This window comes from Hordeum vulgare, chromosome 5H, assembly GCF_904849725.1.
Source record: "Hordeum vulgare subsp. vulgare chromosome 5H, MorexV3_pseudomolecules_assembly, whole genome shotgun sequence".
NCBI lineage: Eukaryota > Viridiplantae > Streptophyta > Magnoliopsida > Poales > Poaceae > Hordeum > Hordeum vulgare.
This window is the reverse complement of record NC_058522.1, coordinates 376,020,827-376,043,439: the sequence shown is the minus strand read 5'-3', so window position 1 is coordinate 376,043,439 and position 22,613 is coordinate 376,020,827. Positions and strand designations below refer to the sequence as shown.

The window sequence follows — 22,613 nt, the reverse complement described above, 5'->3', positions numbered from 1 at the left end:
ATAGGATGTATTTTTCCTATATATATATATATATATATATATATATATATATAGCGACCCTAAACCCTATATATATTCTAGATGTTGACACATTTTAGTATAAATTTAGCCAAACTTTTTAGAGTTTGACTCGACATAAATCTAAGAGCATCTCCAGTCGCGCCCCCGGCCTCCCCAGACCCTTTTTTTATTGCGTGCGCTAAAAAAATTGCCCAGTCGCGTCTTCAGGACCTTGTTTTCCATCGGATTTGGTCAAAAATAGCGCTAGCAGATCCAGGCTGAACACAAACCCTGAGGAGCAGCCGGGTATACCAGCAATACTTTTTTGCATGATTGACTGTGGGGCTATTGGATCTTTCTCCTTTCTATTTCTCTCATGTGCATGCAATAGGACCACGGATGAGGCAAGACCAGCATGAAAGTAAGGACGTGGGGGGCCAATTGGGAATAAACAAACACCAGGCCCAAAACTTCCACGGGCTCACGTCTCCCCGGTGAAAAAGATGGCCCTGGAGAGGCCAAACGGCTAGGGATACGCTAATATGTATTGCAAAGTAAAAAAGACCGGAGGGAGTACAAGAACGCCTGTCTTCTTCAGCATCTTCAGATTTTGTGCTCGACCAAATCACAAGCAAACAGGTTTGGAACTTAAAAAAATATAATCTCTGCTAAAAGAACACACTTCCACGGCATCATAAAATGGTAACACGTTCAGTGTACCGGCACAAATAATGATGCGTGCATCCTCAGAATATTTTCATGCAAAACATGAAAACTACAAGATTTCCTACAGCTGCCTGGAATGCAACGAAAAGGTAAACTCAAGGCACACATTTGCATACCATTCTACATTCTAGAAAATGTACGGATTCCCAGGTGAGGAAGGGACTGGCATCAAAATTTTACATCATGGGCCCAGAGTGGCTTCATCTACACCACTCCCTTCGCGGAGGCATTTTCTAAAAAAGCTCAAATTGGAGCTATTTGGGGGGAGAAGTGGATACCGACATCAACTTTGTTACAAACAATAGACCTCGACGGACACAGAACAATCGATTTATACATCCCGAAAGCGCCTCCTGGCTAATCCCTTGCAAAGCACGTGCTCATCTGCCAACATGGCACGCCTTCAATGGCCCCTATCCGCCCGCCGGTGCTCAAGGGCATGAAAAGACAGCGTGTCACATGCCATGTGTGCAGTCTCAAAGAAAGTAATCTGGGGCAGGCCTCTTCGCAGGAACACCTCTTGATTCCTACAGAGGTCGGCAGACAAATTAGATGCCAGGAGCAACACATTACAAAGGTAATGGTATAAGTCATGAGCACAAACATGTGGAGCAGCTTCAAATACACGGAACTGCTTATTCAGGTTCTCATCAAGCTCTAGGATTGCAGCAACATTGCCACACCTGCAAGTCAGATAATTTGGAAAGAGGTAAGAATATTATTGTGAGGTACTACCTCTGTTCACTAATGTAAGGCCCTGTTTGGAACCACAATAGATTATGATAATCTGAATTATGAAGGTAGATTATATAATCTGGTTTATAAAAATAATCCAGGTGGACATGTTTGGAGGCCAGATTATATAAACTGTAATCCATGTTTTACATTGCATAATGACCTGTCCACCCTCTGTTTTATTTTTAAAAAGAGGAGGATGACGGTGGTAGGAATGTAATTATATCCAACTTTACAAGGGTAATGGGTCATTAGCAATCCATAATCTGATTTTAGCTGGTGTAGAGTAGATTATGAGTTTTTAATAATCTGTCTATCTAGTTTTTATAATCTACACCATAATCAGTCCTGTTTGGAGACATAATAGATTATAAAAACTGGATTATATAATCTGGGTGGTTCCAAACAGGGCCTAAGACATTTTGGCAGTTTAACTGAACTGTTAAAACGCATTACATTACTGGACAGAGGGTGTACTATAACAAATACAGCAGAGCATAGCTATCGGAGATCACATCACGCTGATAAAAAAGGCCGTCAGAAAAAAAATCACACTGAGTAACATATTCCTCTTACATAACTCTCAAAATCCAAACAATTGCAGCAAGTTTTTTTTATAGTAACTAGAAGAATTGCAGTACAATTGCGAAACCTCTGCAGGTGGTATGAGTTGCAAAAATATCAAATTCTAAGTTTCATCACATCTACTCAAAATGTAGATTACACAGTAGCCTGAACATAATTGCATACAAAACAGCATCACGGTAGCAGACAATCAAAAGCTTTGAACAGGTGGGAAAATATAGAACATTTTATCTCAGCAATCTTTTATGGCTTTGAAATAAACCCCACACCCACTTCCATTCTCTTAATTTCCACACACAATCTTATTCAATACTGTCAACAGCTAAAATCTACAGGATTCATCATTATACTTCAAAAGGAACATTAAGATAGAAGCTGAATTTTCAAGTACCTGTAGCAATAGTTAGGAGCAGACCATACAGTAACAATCTTGTTATTGAACATCCACTTGAATCCTTCCATGACTAGTTGATGAGCACGGCAAATATAATCTATGTTGTTTGAGTGGTTAAATGAAGAAACAACATTTCCACCAAAGAGGAACCCTGCACCTCGAGGACTTAATCCCCAGCCGTCTACAGCATCCTCTGGATCAGACCAAAGAAGGTCACACATGGCACCATCATGAGGCACTTCTTGCTTGCGATCTATTACTCTGATCTGTTGGGGGCACATGATAATAAAATAATAGAAATTGAATGCATGAACTATGAAATATGACACTGGAGAATAATCTACCTGATCCAATGTCGTAATAGCAGGGGAAAGGCCTCCATGGACGCTGAAGATTTTGTTCTCAATAAGTGCAGACAAACTGATAATAACAAATACATCAGCTCTTGTAGATTATGGTTTTAATTCAAAGAAACACAGTAGCATCCTCATAGCATTACCGCATGCAATATAAAAGCAACATAGAAATATTACCTTAAATAGTCAAATATTTCTGTGCAATATCTCCAGACATTCACCGAGCCGTATTTACGAAGACACTCATCATAGAAGCCATAAACCTGCAGCAATGCATGGGTTCAAAGAATAAATGACAACTATCGTAACACTAGAATATCCAACTTGAAAAAGGTCCCTCACTTGTGTGATCTGCCTGCTCTCGTGATTTCCTCGTATTAAAGTTATACGATCTGGGTACCTAACCTGGAGACAATTTGATCGTAACAGTTAGGACAGGAAATTAAATGGCACAGAATGTAAGTTGAAGGAGAACAACTAAGTGTTTTTACTACTGAAGTTGGATTAGGGAATTTGAATGTGAGGAACCAAGATAAACGGCAGGACAAATCATGAATGAGCACAAGGCCTCTCCACAAAGTTAAAAACAAGCATTAGGAATTCTTGTATTTTACAACAACCATAAGATAACCCTTTCAGCCATTCAGTAAGGTGTAGAGTTATGCTGACTTTAGGTGACCTTTTTACAGCAAAATGTGATACAATATATCGTATATGGCATCCTCAGTTACAAAACAGGCCAGGCACTTAGCAGCCTAGCAATAGTTACTCTCTGAAGTAAGTTAGGCACCAGAATTTAAATTATGTTTGGTAACATACATTACCAATTTTTTGGCTATGACCAAAAGCTTGGTCTTTGTTGGGACAGTTGCCAATTTTTTGGCAAGCTAATGCCTTTACCAACTCTAGTTCATTTTCTAGCCAATGTTTGCTAAACTCAGGGGCAAGGAAAACCTTGACCAAAATTTTGGCTTGCCAATTTTTTGGTAGGGCAACATTGGCCTCAACCCAAACACATCCTTACTCTCTGAAGCTATACATCATCATTAAATGACAAGAGTACGTGTATATATCTAACAATCTCCAGGGTCATTTGGCTGATAACTTAGAAATTTAGCACACCCATAGATAGAAAAGGCACGGCTAGGCTCTAGGTGGTAGCAAAACGCCTAGCACTTAGTGTGTGCATAATTGCGCTTAAGCATGCGCTTTCGTAAGGAAAGAGCAAGGCAGTGCCAAAATGCACAATTAACGTCTAGCTCTTTTTTTAAGTGTGAGCATACCAGAGCAGATTACAATTCTGTCGACATGCAGAACCCAATTTCTTGCCACACTTCCCACATTGCACCTTTTCATGAGAGGCGTGGGAAGAAAGCAGCTCCTTCTACAAGACTTGATATAGTTCTAGTCCATTCAATCATTTCCGTCACTATAATGACAAAAAAAATGACTGCAACGTTAACGGCTATGATGTGAACCTAGAGGGTGGCCAGAAGGCATGGACTGAAGGAGATCTTGAGGAGGGGGATAACTAAGCAAGAACTTGTATAACAAAAAGATAAATCATTAATCTTCTTTGCTAAAAAGGAGGGAGGTCATAGATACAATACATCCATAAATGGAGGATATGCTTGTGTCCTTTCTGGACTCCTTCTCTAATACTTCCATACTAGCTTCAAAATCAACTTCCTAATTCTCCTCGATTGTCTCCTAAGCAGTTCACTTTATTTCCTTACTGACTCTGCAATCGCCCTATTCTTCTACTCCCTGGACTACAACTTGGATGCTAAATTTCTTATGAGCGGTTTACTAGACAGCAGGTAGTATTGATTTTATCTTACCCCAGCATGTGTGTGCTAACAGAGCTGCCTAGACTATATTCACAATAGGCTACCTTTGGTATCAAAGTTGACCCAGTCAAAATAAGTTAGAAATAGTTTCCAATTCTAGGTAGGAATTATTGCAAAACTAAAGAGTTATAGGTACACATGTGTGACCATTCCAGCACCAAGAAAGGGGTAAACAGACACCATTCATTTGAACTACTAGTTCACGTTATTGCGCAGTCTAGTGTCATACATGCTTCATAATATTAGCTTTCATGTGCAGATCAGGGCAGCAAGCTGAGTGCCAGCCTTTGACCATTGTCGTATAAACAGGTCTGCTATACATGTATATAAGGAGCAAGGTCTTGCCCATACAAGTAAAATAGTCTGGTAAGGCAGTGTAGTCAGAGTCACTACTGGGCCAGTTGACCAAGAAAATTGTCATTACCGTTTTGTGGAACAGAGGCATCGATAAACATTAAAAGATACAGCATATGCATACAAAACATCTTAGTGTTATTTATCAACAGCATACCTTTAAGGCCAAAAGAAGCAAAAATGTTTCAACGGAATAAAATCCTCGGTCAACAAAGTCCCCAAGGAACAAGTAGTTTGTCTTTGGGCAGTCACCTCCAACTTTGAAAAGTTCTTTCATGTCATAGAACTGTCCATGAATGTCTCCACATATCTGAGTGCAAGAAGCAGATATTAGTTTCTTAAATCGCAACTATTTGAGCACGTGTGGTTAACTGGATATATCAATCAGGCAAAAGCACAACCAATGAATATGCACATTACATCATTTTCCTTGAAAGACCTGACAGGAATGAGAATGCTTTCACGAGACCATCTCCAGAAGACAATGACACAGGAAATCGGGCAACACCTCGTCAACGAAACCCTAGAGCCCTAATTCAAACACTAGCTAATCTCAATCAGAACGCAGTGAAGTTTGGTTGCCCAGACGAAGGGAACCGAAGCCTTCCCGCACATCAGTACATCTCCTAAGCACCCGCAATCTTCACCGGGACCTCGAGGAGCGACCCCGACTCGCTTCGAGAGCGCGCCATTTCCCCCATCGAACCGCGCCCAGACCGCTTCCAATAGAGAAGGAGAGGGAGAGGGAGCTGCGCGCGAGCACGTACCGTGACGGGGGCGTCGACGCGCTGGACGTTGCTCTCCTCGACGAGGATCTCCATGGCCTTGAGACAGAGCGCCTTGACCTCCGCCTCCGCCAGCGGCTCGCACCGCTTGAGCTGCTCGATCTGCCGGTCCAGATCCGAGGTCCCCATCTCGGCTCCTTCCCCCACTCGAGCTTCTAGAAGCTTCCGGAAGCGCGGCGCGCGCCTCGCCCTCCCTGCTTCCCGCTGATTCTGGAAGATTCTAGGGTTAGGAGGGGGAGGAGGGGGGAGGCGCGTGCAGTGCGGGCCGTGGTGGCATGTGGGGGCGAGCGTTTCGGGGCCGGTAAGGTTACCTCACTTTCGGTTCCCGTCGCCGGGGAACATTTTTGATTTCCCTGCCCCGTTTTCTCTTTTGCCTGCCTATGTTTTCTTTTCACATGTCACAGCATCTTCAACATCCACCCAACCGTCACACGCGCTAAAAATATTTTAGCGTGTTGAAATAATGACTTTTAATGCGTCGTAGAATGTCGACTCTAACAGTCGTCGTAAAAAAAAGCTCGCGCGAGCCGCTTCAGCAGACGCTGCAAAAAAAAAAAAACACGCTCGTCCAACACAAACGACATATGAACATTCCAAACGAAACCAATTTAAAATCAAACACATAAAAAAATTAACAATAAATAGTTGAATTTTTGACAAATAATTTATCTTCCAGTACAACAAATAGTTTATTTTCGACACTACAACATCAAACATACAAATCATCATTCGTTTTGTGGCTATTCCACGTCCATCACTTCTTGATTAGATCTTTTTTAAGATCATTATGTGTTTGGTCACGTCGAATGACATGATAGGAGGCAACAAATGGGGCCACCCTCGCAGCACTCCGCCACACTTACACGGGATGTCCCAAGAGCTCATACTGAGAGGTCTAAATATTGGTCACGTTCATTCTCGATGATCATGTTATGCATGATCACACAAGCGTGCATGATGTATCAAAGGATATTTTGATCCCAAAATATAGTCGGTCCTCTCGCAATAGCAAATTAGGCTTGCAAAATCCAAAAGCTCTCTCTCCACATCTTTCCGAGCCGCCGCTTGAGCATTGTGGAAATCTAGATTTTCCTTACCTTCTATTTTTTTCAACGGTTTCACAAATGTTTGCCACTATGGATAGATGCCATCCGCAAGATAGTAGTCATAGTTGTATGTATGGCCATTTGCTACAAACTCCATCGGTGACAGTTCATCATTTGCAATCTTATTGATGAGTGGTGATCGATTAATAACGTTGATGTCATTCAAAGATCCACACAAAAAGCATGCCAAATCCAAGTCTCTTGATCGGCCACCGCTTCAAGGATTATAGTGGAACCCTTTTTCTGGCCATGGAATTGTCCATGTCATGCCTTAGGACAGTTCTTCCAACTCCGACGCATGCAATCTATTGAGTCAAGCATACTTGGGAACCCGCGAGCTTTGTTCATCTCCAATAGCCTTGCGACGTCTTTAGCATTGGGAGATCTCAAATACTCTGGGGCAAACACTTGCACAATTCGGACTGCGGAGCGCTTGACACACATGATGGCCTGACTTTCACCCATGGCCAAGTGACCATCAACTAGACCAGCCGGAAATACCGTACGCCAACATACGCAAATCGGGTGTCACCTTTTGAAAGCTGTTATGCCCGAGTTCTCCAGCGGCATTCCTCCTTTGCTGAAAGAACTGATCATGGCTCGCCAGTTTCTCTGCAATGCGCCTCAACAACTCGGTGCTCATCCTAAAACGACGCCTGAAGTAGGACTCGGGGTATGTGGGATTCTCCATAAAATAGTGCATCGTCAATCTATTGTGGGCATCAATTTTATCCTTCCAAATTTTCTATCGATCCATAACCGAACCACCGTGTTTCGGCTTTTTGTTGATGTGCATAGCTAGGATCATTGCTAGGTCCTCCTCCTCTTCAATATCAAATTCTTCTTCAGAAGAATTATATGATGAACTCGTCTAGAATATTGAATTAAACCAGTCTAAAAAACTACAAAAAACGTGCATCATATTCATGTAAAAAAGTTGAAGTTGAAGCAATACATACCTTGCAAGCGTTTTGTCGAACACCTTGTGGGCGCAGAGCGGTAGTCGGCGGCCAGACGTTGTTCGTCATAGGAATGGTGCGCGCAAGGGGCGGCGACGGGTAGAGGGAAACGGAGGAAGCACCAGCGGCGTAGGGATAGGCCGGGAAAGCATCGTCGTGTCGCCGGAGCAAATGGGGTGGCGCAGGCGGCGGCGGCAACGCCTGGATCTAGTGGTGGGTGGAAGTCGCGCGCTAGTCATCGTTGTCCAACACGCGGGAGCGGGCGCATGAAATAAGCGATGCGTGATGTTGTTTCGTTCCACGCGTTGAACCGCTTATGTCGCGCGCGCGGTTTTTGCGCTTCTGCTGGAGCGCCCGAAGCGGCTGCACGCGCGCAAAAAAATGCAACTTTTCTAGCGTGGCGCTTATATAGCGCGACTATTGGACATGCTCTCAGGTTCTTAACTCCTTCATGTTTTTTCTCCTAATTTAATGGTAGATATTACCTTTTATTTTATAATCGATCAAAGGTGTCGTCGTAAGCTACACTAATCTCTTTATAGTTAAAAAATAGTACTTCCTCTATACCTAAATAATTGTAGTTGAGAGAACTAGTTTAGTTATTCTCAACTACAATTATTTAGGTAGAGAGGAAGTAGTTTTTATTATAATCAAAAAGAAGTTAGTGAATGAATAATGGTGTCATGTTCATCTTTCCTTTCGGATATTGTGGAGTGTGTTTTTGTGTAGCCTTTATCAATATATATTCTCATGTGTGTGGCTTGACAGACTTAAAGGTGTTCTAATTTTCTAAGATATTTCAAATAGTGCATTGAAAGCATCCACATGCGCACTTTACGATAGTTCGAATTGTGTCCTGCCATGTCTAGTGTACAGTTGTGCCTGGAATTTTTCTGAAGTTGTTTGGTTGATGGTGTGGAAAAGCTTGATTTAGGCAGGTTTGTAATATCGCAAATGTGGTTCGCACTTGACATGGCCCACTCGATGGAAATAGAAGGTGTGACAACGGCTAAAAACTGACTCGTTTACACTTACACAACAAACATCTCCCCAAACGAGTTTATGACGTGGTTTTCTAGGCCTAATAATTCTCCAGGCCAGGTGTTCAACCTAACACCTCTTCCTGTGAGTTGTCTCACCATGCAAATACCATCTTAATTTCTGAGCCACATCAAGCAACACCTTTTGCGAGTCATGTAACTATGGACGTGTTGGAATCTATCATATGTGCATCACATGTAAATTAAATTTTTCCTACGCGCCAAACATCCAAGAACATGCTAGGGAGGTAGATCACGGATCGTTGCCACAAGACGCGCAGTGTCGTGCAGCAGAAGTGGAGTTGGGGCAGCGCTTCCGTGTGATTCGTCTCCTCCTCGTCTGATCTTCCTCGAACAGCCAGTCGCCGGATCCCACGTACAGGTTCACTAGAGTGGCGCAAGTGCACCGCCTCTAACGGTGTCCACGCGTGCAGAAGGAACACCGTGCGACAGACTGCTAGGTCCAATGACACAATCGCCAGCAAGTGAAGGTGGCTAGTTGCAATAAATGCAAAGCCCTAATGATGACGTCGAAGTTGTCAACCGAATGAGTGTACTGAACCTCCACTATATATAGGCATCCGTCACGGGCTCAACTCTTGGACCTTTTACAGGTCCTAAATCCCACAAGTTTGTTCCCTTAAGCGTGCTACCCCTTAGGCTCTCGTTCACTTGGTCGCGAGTCACATCACATTCGACTCGGCTAGTCAGTAGTGGCCTCTAGCAAAGCATGCCGATTCCAAGTGTCCGATGAAGCTGGTTAGGCAAACATGTACTTCATACTTATGTTCCCTTTGTCACACGATATATGTTATCGTGCTCAAGGCGACATGGCCATCCTTGTTGCAGCATGACCTCTTTCTTATTCCGATGAATCCGACCAACACTTTGGATTATCTCATAATCCTCACCGCATGGCCATGCTTATCCAAGTCGGATCACCCGAGGGGCCAAGAGTATATCTCTCGTGATCGAAGGGGCAAATTCCATCTTGCTCGACCACGTCTCGCAGCATGGGCCTGGACAATCCTGAACCCTACCTTTATAACTACCGAGTTATGGAGTAGCGTTTGGTCAGCCCAAAGCAGGTCTGTCATCATCTCGAGTACATGCGCCATCTCAGGTCTTAGGAGATAGAATATATGTTGTACTATAGACTAACAAATGGCCTATCACTATGTCTCATCATTGGGTATGTCCAACTCAGATCTTATCTCGACTAGGATCCGACCACGTCGAATTCGACCAGATATTTCTAATTTCATATTATCCGGCTAACATCCAATGCTACATGGTCAGTGAGACCGGACCATCTATCGTGTCATATGCTAGTTTGATTGGTTGCGCGTCCACACAACCCTTTCGACTAGGGAACATTTAGGACAATCATCATACAATGGATAGTCTCACAAACAAGTCACGTATCTATTAATATACATCATTGGTAATGTACAGTGACTATCTTTATTCATAAACGCATAACAAATATCATCATACATGATTGCCTCTAGGGAATGTCTTTAAGAGTCTCCCACTTGCACTAGAGTCAATCATATAGACATTGGATGCCCATAGCTCTAATGTGACCCACATGCACTATGTGGAAGCGCAGTAGTCAACGATCTACAAAATTTTCATATGTGTAGATCTTGCATAAATTAATATCACTATTCTTTACGAGCTTTTGTATCAGGTGATATTTTTGATCTATGTGCCTGGTCTTGTGGTGTTGTCTCAGCTCCTTGGATTGTGCGATGGCACCTGAATTATCGCAATAAAGGTCTAGCAGTTTTGATCAACCCGGGAACACACCAAGATCTTTCAGGAACTTCTGAATCCAAACACCTTCCTTTGTGGCTTCACAATAAGCAATGTATTCGACCTGTGTTGTGGAATCGGACACCACACTCCCTCTTGGGGATCCCCATCAAGATGGGGATCCTTGGAGTTGTGGTAGAACTAGATGAGGTAGTGCTAGTAGTGTCCTTAGGAATCCACCTAACCTTGACCTGGGGTTGCTCTTCAAACAGGTCAAGCTCCTCTTGAAGCTTTCCCTTGCCCTTGTGGTCTTGTGGTAGAAGGCCATCTTGTGAGCTTGTTCCTTTGGGAGGAGTAGGATCATACTTCTCCTCTTGAGGAACAAACTTGGGAATGGGATATGGACCTTCTTCCCAAACTCTCCGTTGACGTTGAAGTAGCCAACACCTTGTTTCTTTCGATGTCCTCCTTGCTTGCGCACAATTTCCTCAAATTGCTTACTTCCGGCAAGACTCTTGAAGACACCTCTCTCTATATTCCCTTTCAATACATCATTTTCTTGCTCAAGTGTAACTTGGATAAGATAATAGTGGAATCAAGAGAGCTACTAGCAACAACATCATTAGTCTTAACTTTAACATTGTTGTTATTAGAAGAAGATACTTTCTTGCCTTTGTTACTAGTGTTCTTAGGTTTAACTTGTGGAAAAAAAGTAGACAAGAGTAATCGTTTGGCTAGATAAGAAGAACTCATCTTTCGAAGATCATTGATTGCTTTTAGGAACTCATGCTCTTGCTCCAGATTGAGTTTCTCGAAGCGTAGCTTCTCATGAGTTCTTGCAATCTCTCTATGATCTTCTAGAGTAGTTTCATGAGCTAACTTAAGAGTGTTCAATTCTTTAGTTAGCCGTTCAATCTCTTTCTTATCATCATCAATCGACTTCTCTTGACTAGCATGATAATTAGCAAGTTCATTTTCACTGCAATCGCTAGTTTTATCAAAGAGCAAGTCATCTTATCCTAACAAGTCATCCTCATCACTATTAAGATCAAGATACTTGGGGTGTGATACCTTGGGGCCTTTAGTCATGAAGCAGTTTCTGAACCCCTGATTTGGTGAATCAAATAAGTCGTAGGAGTTGGAGGAAACGAGTGCAATGTTGGCAACACCTTCATCTTGACTATAGTCGGAGTAGGAGTGATAGCTTCTCTCGGATTGGTTGTCAGACTCGAAGCCAGAAATCCATTCACCAACATGAGCCTGATGTCTTCTTCAAGAGCTGCTCTTGGTGTATTTGTCCTTCTTCTCCGATTCCTTGCCTCTTTGTGAGTGTCTTCGTTCAAAACGATATTCTCTACTCCTTCTCTCTATACGAGGTGACTCATCCCTTGAGCTTCGTCTTCGAGGTGACTCTTCTCTTCATTTGTAGGGAGCCGAGCACTCATTGGAGTAGCGTGCGGGCTTCCCATAGTTGTAGCATTTTCGGTCACGACTGGACGAACGCTTCACATCATGTCTTGAGCTTGAGCTTCTCTCTTTGCCTCTACTCTTATAGAACTTGTTGAATTTTCTGACCACGAGGCTTATCTCTTCATTAGTGACAAGATTGTCCTTTGAAGTAGCGGGAGCATCACTTGAAGCTTTGTAAGCACCGCCTGACTTATTGTGCAGCTCATCTTTGTCCTTGAGTAACATCTCATGAGCAACAGTCCTACCAATGACTTCAGTTGGCTTGAGATCTTTGTAGTTTGGCATCATTTGGATCAATGTGCACATAGTGTCATACTTTCCATCAAGAACTCTAAGTATATTCTTGATGATGAATTTGTCGGTCATCTCTTCGCTTCCTAAGCCGACAATCTCATTTGTGATGAGAGCTAGCCTAGAGTACATTTCAGCGACTCCTTCACCATCCTTCATCTTGAACTTGTGAAGCTGACTTTGGAGCACATCCAACTTAGATTCTCTAACAGAATCAGTACTTTCGTGCATATCAATCAAAGTATCCCAAATTTATTTTGAATTCTCAAGGCGACTGATTTTGTTGAACTCTTCGTGGCATAGACAATTAAAGATGATGTCACAGGCTTGTAAGTTGAGTTGCAACATCTTTAGTTCATCCATTGTCGCATCACGATCCAGTTCACGCCCTTCTTTGAAGAAATCACCTTGCTCACCAACATGAATAACAACCCATATGGAAGGATTAAAAACAAGAATATGCATTTTCATCTTATGCTGCCAACTAGCAAAATTAGTGCAATCGAAGAATGGACCTCTACGGTAATAACTTCCCTCACTAGACGCCATATCTTCTAGGTTGTGAAACCAATGCAATGGAGAAAAAAATTCTGATACAACTTGTAGGATCGAAAGTATGTCTAGAGGGGGGGTGATTAGACTACTTGACAAGATTAAAACTTAGCCTTTTCCTAATTTTAGTTGTGGGCTAGTTTTAACAATTATGGAAAGTCAAGTACAACCTACACATGTAGTTCTAAGAGTATAGTAGGGGAATGTAAAACAAGCAAGTGTAAAGTAAAGGAGTAAGGTAGGGAGATCAAACACATGAGGTTGACACGATGATTTTTGGCATGGTTCCTATAGGTGGCACTATCGTACGTCCTTGTTAGTGGATACTTCAACCCACGGAGGGTAACGACTGTGAGAGTCCACGGAGGGCTCCACCCACAAGTGGTCCACGAAGAAGCGGCCTTGTTTATTCCACCACGGCTTCCGTCCACGAAGGACTAGCCTCACTCACGGTAGATCTTCACGAAGTAGGCGATCTCCTTTCCCTTACAAACATCTTGGTTCAGCTCCATAACACGAAGTAGGAGGCTCCCAAGTGACACCTAACCAATCTAGGAGGCACCACCCTCCAAAAGGTAATAGATGTGGTAGACCGACAAACTCCTTGTTGTTGTGCTTCTAAAGATAGTCTCCTCAACACACAATCACTCTCTCACAGAATATGCATGGGTAGGACAGATTGATTTGGTGGAAAGCAACTTGGGGAGGCTAGAGATAAAGTTTCAAATGATTGGATTGGAATATCTTGGTCTCAACACATGAGTAGGTGGCTCTCTCTCAGAAAAATGGATGTGTCAATGAAGCGTGTGTTCTGATTGCTTCTCCCTCGAGTGAGAGATGGGTGGAGGGGTATATATAGGGCGTCCCCAAAATCAAACCGTTACACCTAAAGTGACCAACTCGGTGACACCAAAGTCATGAACTCGGTGGTACCGACTTGCACTAAAGATAGCAACTTTTGAATCTCGATGGAACCGATATACACAACTCGGTGACACCAAAAAGGTGGCTAACGGTTAGATGACACAACTCGGTGACACCAATACCCAAACTCGGCAATTCCGATTTTGTGTACCGAGGCAACAGAAAGTTGGTCACCTAAACTCGGTAGCACCGACACGGTTTTGGTTGCACCGATTTGGTGGCTTTGGCTAGGGTTCTCTCTAGGATGAAAATTGGTAGGGCCGAATTGAGAAACTTGGTGTCACTGATTTTGTGTATGTGACTTTGGACATAATGGTTATGTGGGAAAATGACTGAGTATTTTTGGTGGCTATGTGTGAGCACTTGAGCAACCAGTTCGTTTTAATACTTCACCACATTTTAATAGTATTGGCTTTCCTATATGGACTCAAAAGTGATTTCTCACAAATATAAAATGAAGAGTCTTCTAGCTGGAAGCTTGGGCCAATCTTATTCCTTTCTTGCATCAAGGGGCATATCCACATAAGCCTGTAGCCAATGCATCTTTTGAACTTCTGCGGAATATACTTGGATAAACATATTAGTCCAATGATGCATATGTTGTGATCAATTATCAAAACCACCCTAGGGAGCAATTGTGTTTTCAGCGGGAATGTAATAAAAATTATCCAATTTCCAAATAAATCCAGAAGGAAGGTGCAGTTGGATCCTGTTAACCTCCAACGCAACAACTCTTGCTTTGTTGTTGACCCTGATGTCAATCTCCCCTTGTGCCACATGATTAGTTATTACGAGCACCTACATTGAGTTGAAAATATGAACAACCAACTGGGTATCAAATACCCAAGAGCTACTAGGTATGTGAGCAAGGTAAATGTCTATAACATATGTAATAAGTGTACCTTTGTCTGAAGAAGCATTTTCAGCCTTCTTGCCATGTTTAACAAGCCACTTGCTATAGTTCCTCTTCTAGTGAGCAGTTTCCTTGCAATGAAAGCAAATGTTCTTTGAGTCCGGTCCTGACTTTGACTCAGCGGCAGAGATAACCTTCTCCGTGCCCTTTGCCTTAGCCTTTTTCTTGGACCAACTCCTCTTGAACTTAGCCAAGTTCTGCACCATCAACACTTCATGCATGCCTTTATTAATATCCTGCTCTACCACCTTGATAATCCCATGCAATTGAGTGAGCTTCTAATCCATATCGTGCGTATGATAGTTCGAGATGAACGTCCCATAGCTACCTGGAAGAGAATCCATAACTGCATCGGTAGCCAGCTCATCCAAGAGTGGGAAGCCCAACCGATCCAAAGCTTGCAAGTATCTGATCATCTTGATCACATGCAGTCTCACTGGATCACCTTCCTTCAACTTGCAATCCATCAAGGATCATCAGAAGTTGAACCTTTCGGTCCTAGCCTGCACCTGAAACATCTTCTTTAGACTCTCGTTCATATTGAAAGCCGCAATATCTTTGAAATTTTGGTAGGCATTCTTAGTTGTGGCATTAACATTATTGGCAGGTACCTCTAGAAGTGGATCCTCTAGAACATGTTCCTTTTTAACGTGCTTGAGAACAATTCTCAAATTTCTATACCAGGTGGTAAAGTTTGTTCCATTCAGTTTATCATTTTCCAGAATTGTTCAACGTGAAGTTTTGAACACATGGTGCCATTTATCTACAATAGAAAATATGCAATCACTAAGCAATGTGTTTATGTAGAATAATTAAAGCCTTAAACAAAACTACTCCCACTAAAGTCGGCACCACTTCGCAAACTCTAAGTGATTTAGGATCGAACTAGCGCAAGTGGCTAGTGAGCTTTAGCATCACTGCTAGACAACTTGCCTATTCGGCAAGGAACTCCTTGCTAATCGTATGTCCATATGACTCATGTCGGTCGAGTAGGTATCTGATACGTCTCAAACGTATCTATAATTTTTGATGGTTTCATGATGTTATCTTGTCAACTTTGGATGTTTTATATACCTTTTATATCTTTTTTGTGACTAACTTATTAATTCAGTGCCAAGTGCCAGTTCCTGTTTTTTCTGTGTTTTTGACTCTTTTCAGATCTGATTTTGGAACGGAGTCCAAACGGAATAAAATCCCCGAAATGAATTTTTCCAGAACAGAAGAAGACCGGGGGACTTGAGGGCCAAGGCAGGAGGCCCACACGGACCCCACAAGCCCTGTAGCCGCGGCCAGGGGCCCCCGCGGCTACCAGGCTTGTGGCCTCCCTGGAGCTCCCTGCCCTAGCTCTTTGGCCTATATATTCCCTAAAATCCCAGAAAAAATCAGGGCGTCCACGAAACCACTTCTCGGCCACCGCAAGCTTTCGTTTCCGTGAGACCTCATCTGGAGACCCTTCCCGGTGCCCTGCCGGAGGGGACTTTGGAGCTGGAGGGCTTCTACATCAACATCATTGCCTCTCCAATGACTCGTGAGTAGTCTATTTCAGACCTACGGGTCCGTAGTTAGTAGCTAGATGGCTTCTTCTCTCTCTTGGATCTTCAATACAAAGTTCTCCATGATCTTCATGGAGATCTATCCGATGTAAGCCTCTTTGGCGGTGTATTTGTCGAGATCCGATGAATTGTGGATTTGTGATCAGGTTTTCTATGAATTATATTTGAGTCTTTGCTGATTTCTTATATGCATGATTTGATATCCTTGTAAGTCTCTCTGAGTCTTGGGTTTTGTTTGGCCAACTAGATCTATGATTCTTGCAATGGGAGAAGTGCTTGGTTTTGGGTTCATACCGTGCGGTGACCTTTCCCAGTGACAGAAGGGGCAGCAAGGCACGCATCGTGTTGTTGCCATCAAGGGTAACAAGATGAGCTTTCATCATAGATTTGAGATTGTCCATCTACATCATGTCATCTTGCTTAAGGCGTTACTCTGTTATTATGAACTCAATACACTAGATGCATGCTGGATAGCGGTCGACGTGTGGAGTAATAGTAGTAGATGCAGAAAGTATCGTTCTACTTATTTTGGACGTGATGCCTATATGTATGATCATTGCCATAGATAACGTCATGACTTTGCGCGGTTCTATCAATTGCTCGACAGTAATTCGCTGACCCACCGTCTACTTGCTTTCATGAGAGAAGCCACTAGTGAACACTACGGCCCCCGGGTCTATTCACAATTATCATCTCCGCTTTTACTTTTACTTCGCTTTGTTTACTTTTTGCTTTCAGTTCTCACTTTGCAAACAATCTATAAGGGATTGACAACCCCTTCATAGCGTTGGGTGCAAGCTCTTTGTGTTTGTGCAGGTACTTGTGACTTGACGTGATCCTCCTACTGGATAGATACCTTGGTTCTCAAACTGAGGGAAATACTTACGCCGCTGTGCTATATCACCCTTTCCTCTTCAAGGGAACACCAACGCAAGGCTCCAAGGCCGCGGGGGAATCCTTTGCATATTTGCCAAGGAAATCCCTATAGGCGTAGCCAGCAGCAGTATCTTATACCCCGACTCCCAACCTTCTTTGCCACAAGGCCCAAAAAGATTTTGATAACCTTGTCAAGTTAACCTGATGCAGTGCATGTTCGTGTCCGACACGAACCCTCCAGTTCATGGACACCTAGTAGTACCTCAATTTTATGAGACCACTACTCGACGTACTTTACGTGCGAAGGTGCAACATCGAGAGTGGCAATATGGTTGATATTAATGAGGGATCTTTCTACCGTTATAACATGCCTAGAAAGAATAAGAATATAGATCACATATAAACATAAATATGTGAAATAGTATGGCTCCTTCATGGGCGTCCTTCCACACTGGCTCTAACTCAGATGACCAGGGAGGAACCCCATCGTGTTCGTCATGTCGGGACACCAAAGCCTCAAACTTGATCTTTGTTCTCTCATGATAAACCACAAGTGAAGGGGATCGTTTGTAGCCTTTTTCGATAAGTAAGAGTGTCGAACACAACGAGGAGCTAAAGATAGATTTAATATTCTCTCAAGTTCTATCGACCACTGATACAACTCTACAAATACTAACACTTGTTTTATCTAGAACAAGTATGAAACTATTTTACATGAAGGAAACTCAAAGTACTTAGTAGGTGTGATAGATATTTTTGCAAGAAAATAAAAATCAAGTAAATAAAAGGTAGGAGTTGTTTAGTAGAAAACTTTTTGTGTAACGCAAGAGAAAGATTGTCCATATGCAATTGAATATTACATGATATATACTTAACATATGCAATGAGGGAGAGGCATACACTAACACACTTTCCGTACTTGGATCATATGCACTTATGATTGGACCTCTAGCAAGCATCTGCAACTACTAGAAATCATTAAGGTAAACCCAACCATAGAATTAAACATCAAGTCCTATTTACTCCCATACGCACACAACTCCATTACTCGGGTGTAAGTTTCTATCACTCTCGCCACCCACTATAAGTGAATCATGAACATATTGCAAACCCCCTCTAGCGCGTATCCTTCATGTGTGCGCCTCACGAAAGGCACCTTAGGACAACACCATATCAACACACAACTCATATGAATAACATCATATCACAATTAACCCGTAGGACAAAAGAAATCTATTCAAACATCATAGGATAGCCACGCATCATTGGATAATAATGTATAGCATTAAGCACCATGTTCAAGTAGAGATTACAACGGGAAAGAGAGGTTTTACACCGCTGCATAGAGGAGAAGAGAGTTGATGGCGAGGGCGGCGAAGCTGTAGGTGTAGATCGCCATCACGATGGTTGCCCCGACGGAGCTCCGGCGTCACCGTGAGAGAGGGGAGAGAGCCCCCTCCTTCTTCTTATTCCTTGGCCTTCTCCCTAGATGTGAGGAGGGTTTCTCCTGTGGTCCATGGCCGCCATGGTACCTGGAGGGCAGCAGCCCCTTCGGGATTGGATCTCTCTCTCTCTGTTTCTCTCATATTTTTGCGATGTGTTTTCTCTCCCTTCACCGTTTCTTAAATATACGGAGATCCGTAACTCCGATCGTGCTGAAATTTTGAGAGTATTTTTATCAGAAAATTATCTTTCCCGTGACCAAAGGAGAGCTCGAACCAACTTAAGGGGTGGGCACAAGCCATCAGGGCGCGACCCCCCCATGGGTTGCACCCTGTTGGCTTGTGCCTCCCTCGAGCACCGTGTTGCGTTGATTTTGGCTCCTAAAATTCACATATATTTCAAAAAAATATCCATCAATTTTTATCATGTTTGGAGTCTGTTTGATATGGATTTTCTGCGAAACAAAAAACACAAAAAAAACATGAACTGACAGTTGGCACTAGGTCAACAGGTTAGTGCTCGAAAATAATATAAATTGGTAAATAATTACTCAAAAAGTATCCTAGAATGATAATATAATAGCATGGAACAAAAAAAATTATAGATATGTTGGAGACGTATCATCCTTCAAGTACTACAACTAGTAATGGATTTACACAGAATCATGATACGTCTCCATCGTATCTACTTTTCCAAACTCTTTTGCCCTTGTTTTGGACTCTAATTTGCATGATTTGAATGGAACTAACCTGGACTGACGCTGTTTTCAGTAGAATTGCCTTGGTGTTATTTTTGTGCAGAAATCAAAGTTCTCCAAACTTCCTGAAAATCTACGAGGAGCAGTTTTGGAAAATATAAAAATATTTGCGCCAAGTTCCACCTAAGGGGGTGGGCCAGTGGGCCACAAGCCGTGGCTCTGCCACCACCCCCTGGTGGCAGTGGGCAGGCTTGTGGGGCCCACACGGCTCTGCCGCCCCCAACCTCAGGTCTATAAGTTCAATTTCGTCCTAGAAAAAAATAAAAGGCGAAGTTTTCATCGTGTTTGCGATACAAAGCCGCCGCCACCACCTGTTCTTCATCTGGAGGGCAGATCTGGAGTCCGTCTTGGGCTCCGGAGAGGGGAAATCGTCGCCATCGTCATCATCAACCTTCTTCCCTCTACAATTCCATGAAGCTCTTTGTCGTTCGTGAGTAATCTATTCGTAGGCTCGCTGGGCGGTGATGAGTAGGATGAGATCTATCATGTAATCGAGTTAGTTTTGATGGGGATTGATCCCTAGTATCCACTATGTTCTGAGATTGATGTTGCTACTACTTTGCCATGCTTAATGCTTGTCACTAGGGCCCGAGTGCCATAATTTTAGATCTGAAATTATTATGTTGTCACCAATATATGTGTGTTTTAGATCCGATCTTGCAAGTTGTAGTTACCTACTATGTGTTATGATCCGGCAACCCCGGAGTGAAATAACCGGAACCACTCCCGGTGATGACCATAGTTTGAGGAGTTCATGTGTTCACCAAGTGCTAATGCGTTGGTCCGGTTCTTTATTAAAAGGAGAACCTTAATATCCCGTAGTTTACTTTTGGACCCCGCTGCCACGGGAGGGATGGACAATAGATGTCATGCAAGTTCTTTTCCCTAAGCACGTATGACGACACATGGAATGCATGCCTACGTCACATTGACGAACGGGAGCTAGCCACATATCTCTCCGTGTTATAATTGTTGCATGATGAATATCATCCAAACAAATCACCGACCCATTGCCTACGAGTTTGTCTTGCTGCTGCTGTTACTTGTCTTGCTTTGCTGCTGCTACTACTGTTGCTACTACTGTCGCTTGCTACTGTTGCTACTTGCTACTGTTGTCACTACCGTTGTTCCTTGCCACTACCATTACTCGCTACTTTGTTGTTACTACTTTGCTTGCAGATACTAATCTTTCAGGTGTGGTTGAATCTGATAAATTCAGCTGCTAATACTTGAGAGTATTCTCTCACCTCCCATCCTGCGAATCAACAAATTTGGGTCGAATACTCTACCCTCGAAAGCTGCTACGATCCCACGCGCTGGTGGGCATCAACAACATTCTTCTAGTTTCGGTTGCCGGAGAGTGCTAACAACATTCTTTTGGTGCCGTTGCAAAGGGGAAGAACAGTTGACATCAAGCATTTTTCTGGCGCCGTTGCCGGGGAGGTATTGCTATATTCTCCGACTCACTTGGGATTTATATCTGCTGATCACTATGAAGAATCTGAAGGATCAAAAAAACCAAAGTCTTGCCCTCAACTACGAGGGGAGGTAAGGAATTGCCATCTAGCTCTGCACTTGATTCACCTTCAGTTATGAGTAAGTTTGCGACATCTCCTCCTGCTAGAAATCTTGATATGTCGCATGTGCTTGATGATGCTTGTAATACTACTGCTAGAGATGCTATGCTTGATACTATGCCTGATACTGCTAGAGATGCTATGCTTGATACTATGCCTGATGCTATGCCTGATACTGCTAGAGATGCTATGGTTGATACTGCTTTGCCTGATGATGCTAGAGATGCTATTTTGCCTGATGATGCTATGCTTGATACTGCTAGAGATGCTACTTTGCCTCATGTTCCACTAGGGGTATTCCTTGATGCTCATATTTCTAGGGTTACTGCCAATGCTCGTGATGCTTCTGATACTGTCGATACTATTGAGATAGAACCTGCTTTTGCTCCTACTAGATCTAGCTCTCCTAGATATGAATTGCCTGATATACCTGAGGGTTACGTTATGGAGGGAGAGATAGCTGAGGATTTTCTTGCGTGTAAGGATGCCTATGACGCTGAGAAATTACTTCTCAAGTGGAAGGAAAAATCTCGGGAAGCTAAGATGAAATACGACCCGAAGTTTGCCACTTCACCTATCTTTATCACCGATAAGGATTATGAATTCTCTATCGATCCTAAGATAATCTCTCTAGTCGAATCTGATCCTTTTCACGGTTATGAGTCTGAGACGGTCGTAGCCCATCTTGCCAAACTACACGATATAGCCACCCTTTTCACCAATGAGGAGAATATCCGCCACTACTATATCCTTAAGCTGTTTCATTTCTCTCTAAAGGATGATGCTAAAGCCTGGTTCACCTCTCTTGCTCCTGGATGTGTGAGTAGTCCCCAGGAGATGGTCTATTACTTGTGTGAGAAATATTTCCCTGCCCATAAGAAGCAAGCTGCCTTGCAGGAAATATACAACTTTGCTCAACTCCAAGAAGAGAGTCTTCCACAAGCTTGGGGGAGGCTCGTCCAGCTACATAATTCTTTGCCTGATCACCCTCTTAAGAAGAACGAGATACTTGATATCCTCTATAACGGACTTACCAATGCCTCTAGAGACCACCTAGATAGTTGTGTCGGTTGTGTTTTTAGGGAACGAACTATAGAACAAGCTGAGACCCTACTGAATAACATCTTGATCAACGATAATGCTTGGACTATTCCCGAACCACCTCCTAAGCCAACTCCTAAGAAAAGAGGTATTCTATTCCTCAGTCCCGAAGATATGCAAGAAGCCAAGAAATCTATGCAAGAGAAAGGCATTAGATCTGAAGATGTCAAAAATCTACCACCTATCGAAGAGATTCATGGTCTCGATAACCCGATACAGGTAGTAGAAGTGAATTCTCTGCGTAGGTTTGATGAGAGTGATATTCCCTTTGATAAACCTGCTAGCCTATGCTTTGATGAATTTGACAACTTTGTTGCCAAACAACAGAGTTTCAATGATTATGTTAGCAGACATTTGGAACAAAGTACTCGTATGCTTAGCCATTTAAGTGCTTGTGTAGACAGAAATGTCAATGATCTGAAGCTTCTGAGTAAACATGCCTCTATGATTACTACTCAGGTAGAACAAGTACTTAAAGCTCGGAATGACTTGCTCAAAGAATTAAATG

At 42.9% G+C, this 22,613-nt stretch overlaps 1 protein-coding gene across 2 annotated transcripts; it reads right to left on the bottom strand.

Annotated features, from left to right (window-relative positions):
* Positions 1-816: 816 nt before the first annotated feature.
* Positions 817-6,107, bottom strand: LOC123395373 (serine/threonine-protein phosphatase PP-X isozyme 2). Of its 2 annotated transcripts, XM_045090366.1 has the most exons (8): positions 5,768-6,107; positions 5,158-5,310; positions 3,139-3,201; positions 2,974-3,059; positions 2,785-2,860; positions 2,438-2,706; positions 1,331-1,409; positions 817-1,253 (listed from the first exon to the last, which is right to left on the bottom strand). In XM_045090366.1, exons 1-8 carry the CDS (start codon positions 5,912-5,914, stop codon positions 1,203-1,205), a joined length of 924 nt encoding a protein of 307 aa, XP_044946301.1. In that variant the 5' UTR covers positions 5,915-6,107; the 3' UTR covers positions 817-1,202. The 2 variants fall into 2 exon arrangements, with proteins under 2 accessions (XP_044946301.1, XP_044946300.1); XM_045090365.1 differs by having other exon boundaries at positions 817-1,409.
* Between the last annotated feature and the right edge of the window lie 16,506 nt (positions 6,108-22,613).

Coding starts and splice junctions, on each gene's coding strand:
- LOC123395373 (XM_045090365.1), bottom strand. CDS start 5,914: ATGGGGACCTCGGATCTGGACCGGCAGATCGAGCAGCTCAAGCGGTGC. Junction 3,202..5,157: donor TGCTTCTTTTGGCCTTAAAG/GTATGCTGTTGA, acceptor AATTGTCTCCAG/GTTAGGTACCCAGATCGTAT. Junction 1,410..2,437: donor GCTCCTAACTATTGCTACAG/GTACTTGAAAAT, acceptor TCTGACTTGCAG/GTGTGGCAATGTTGCTGCAA.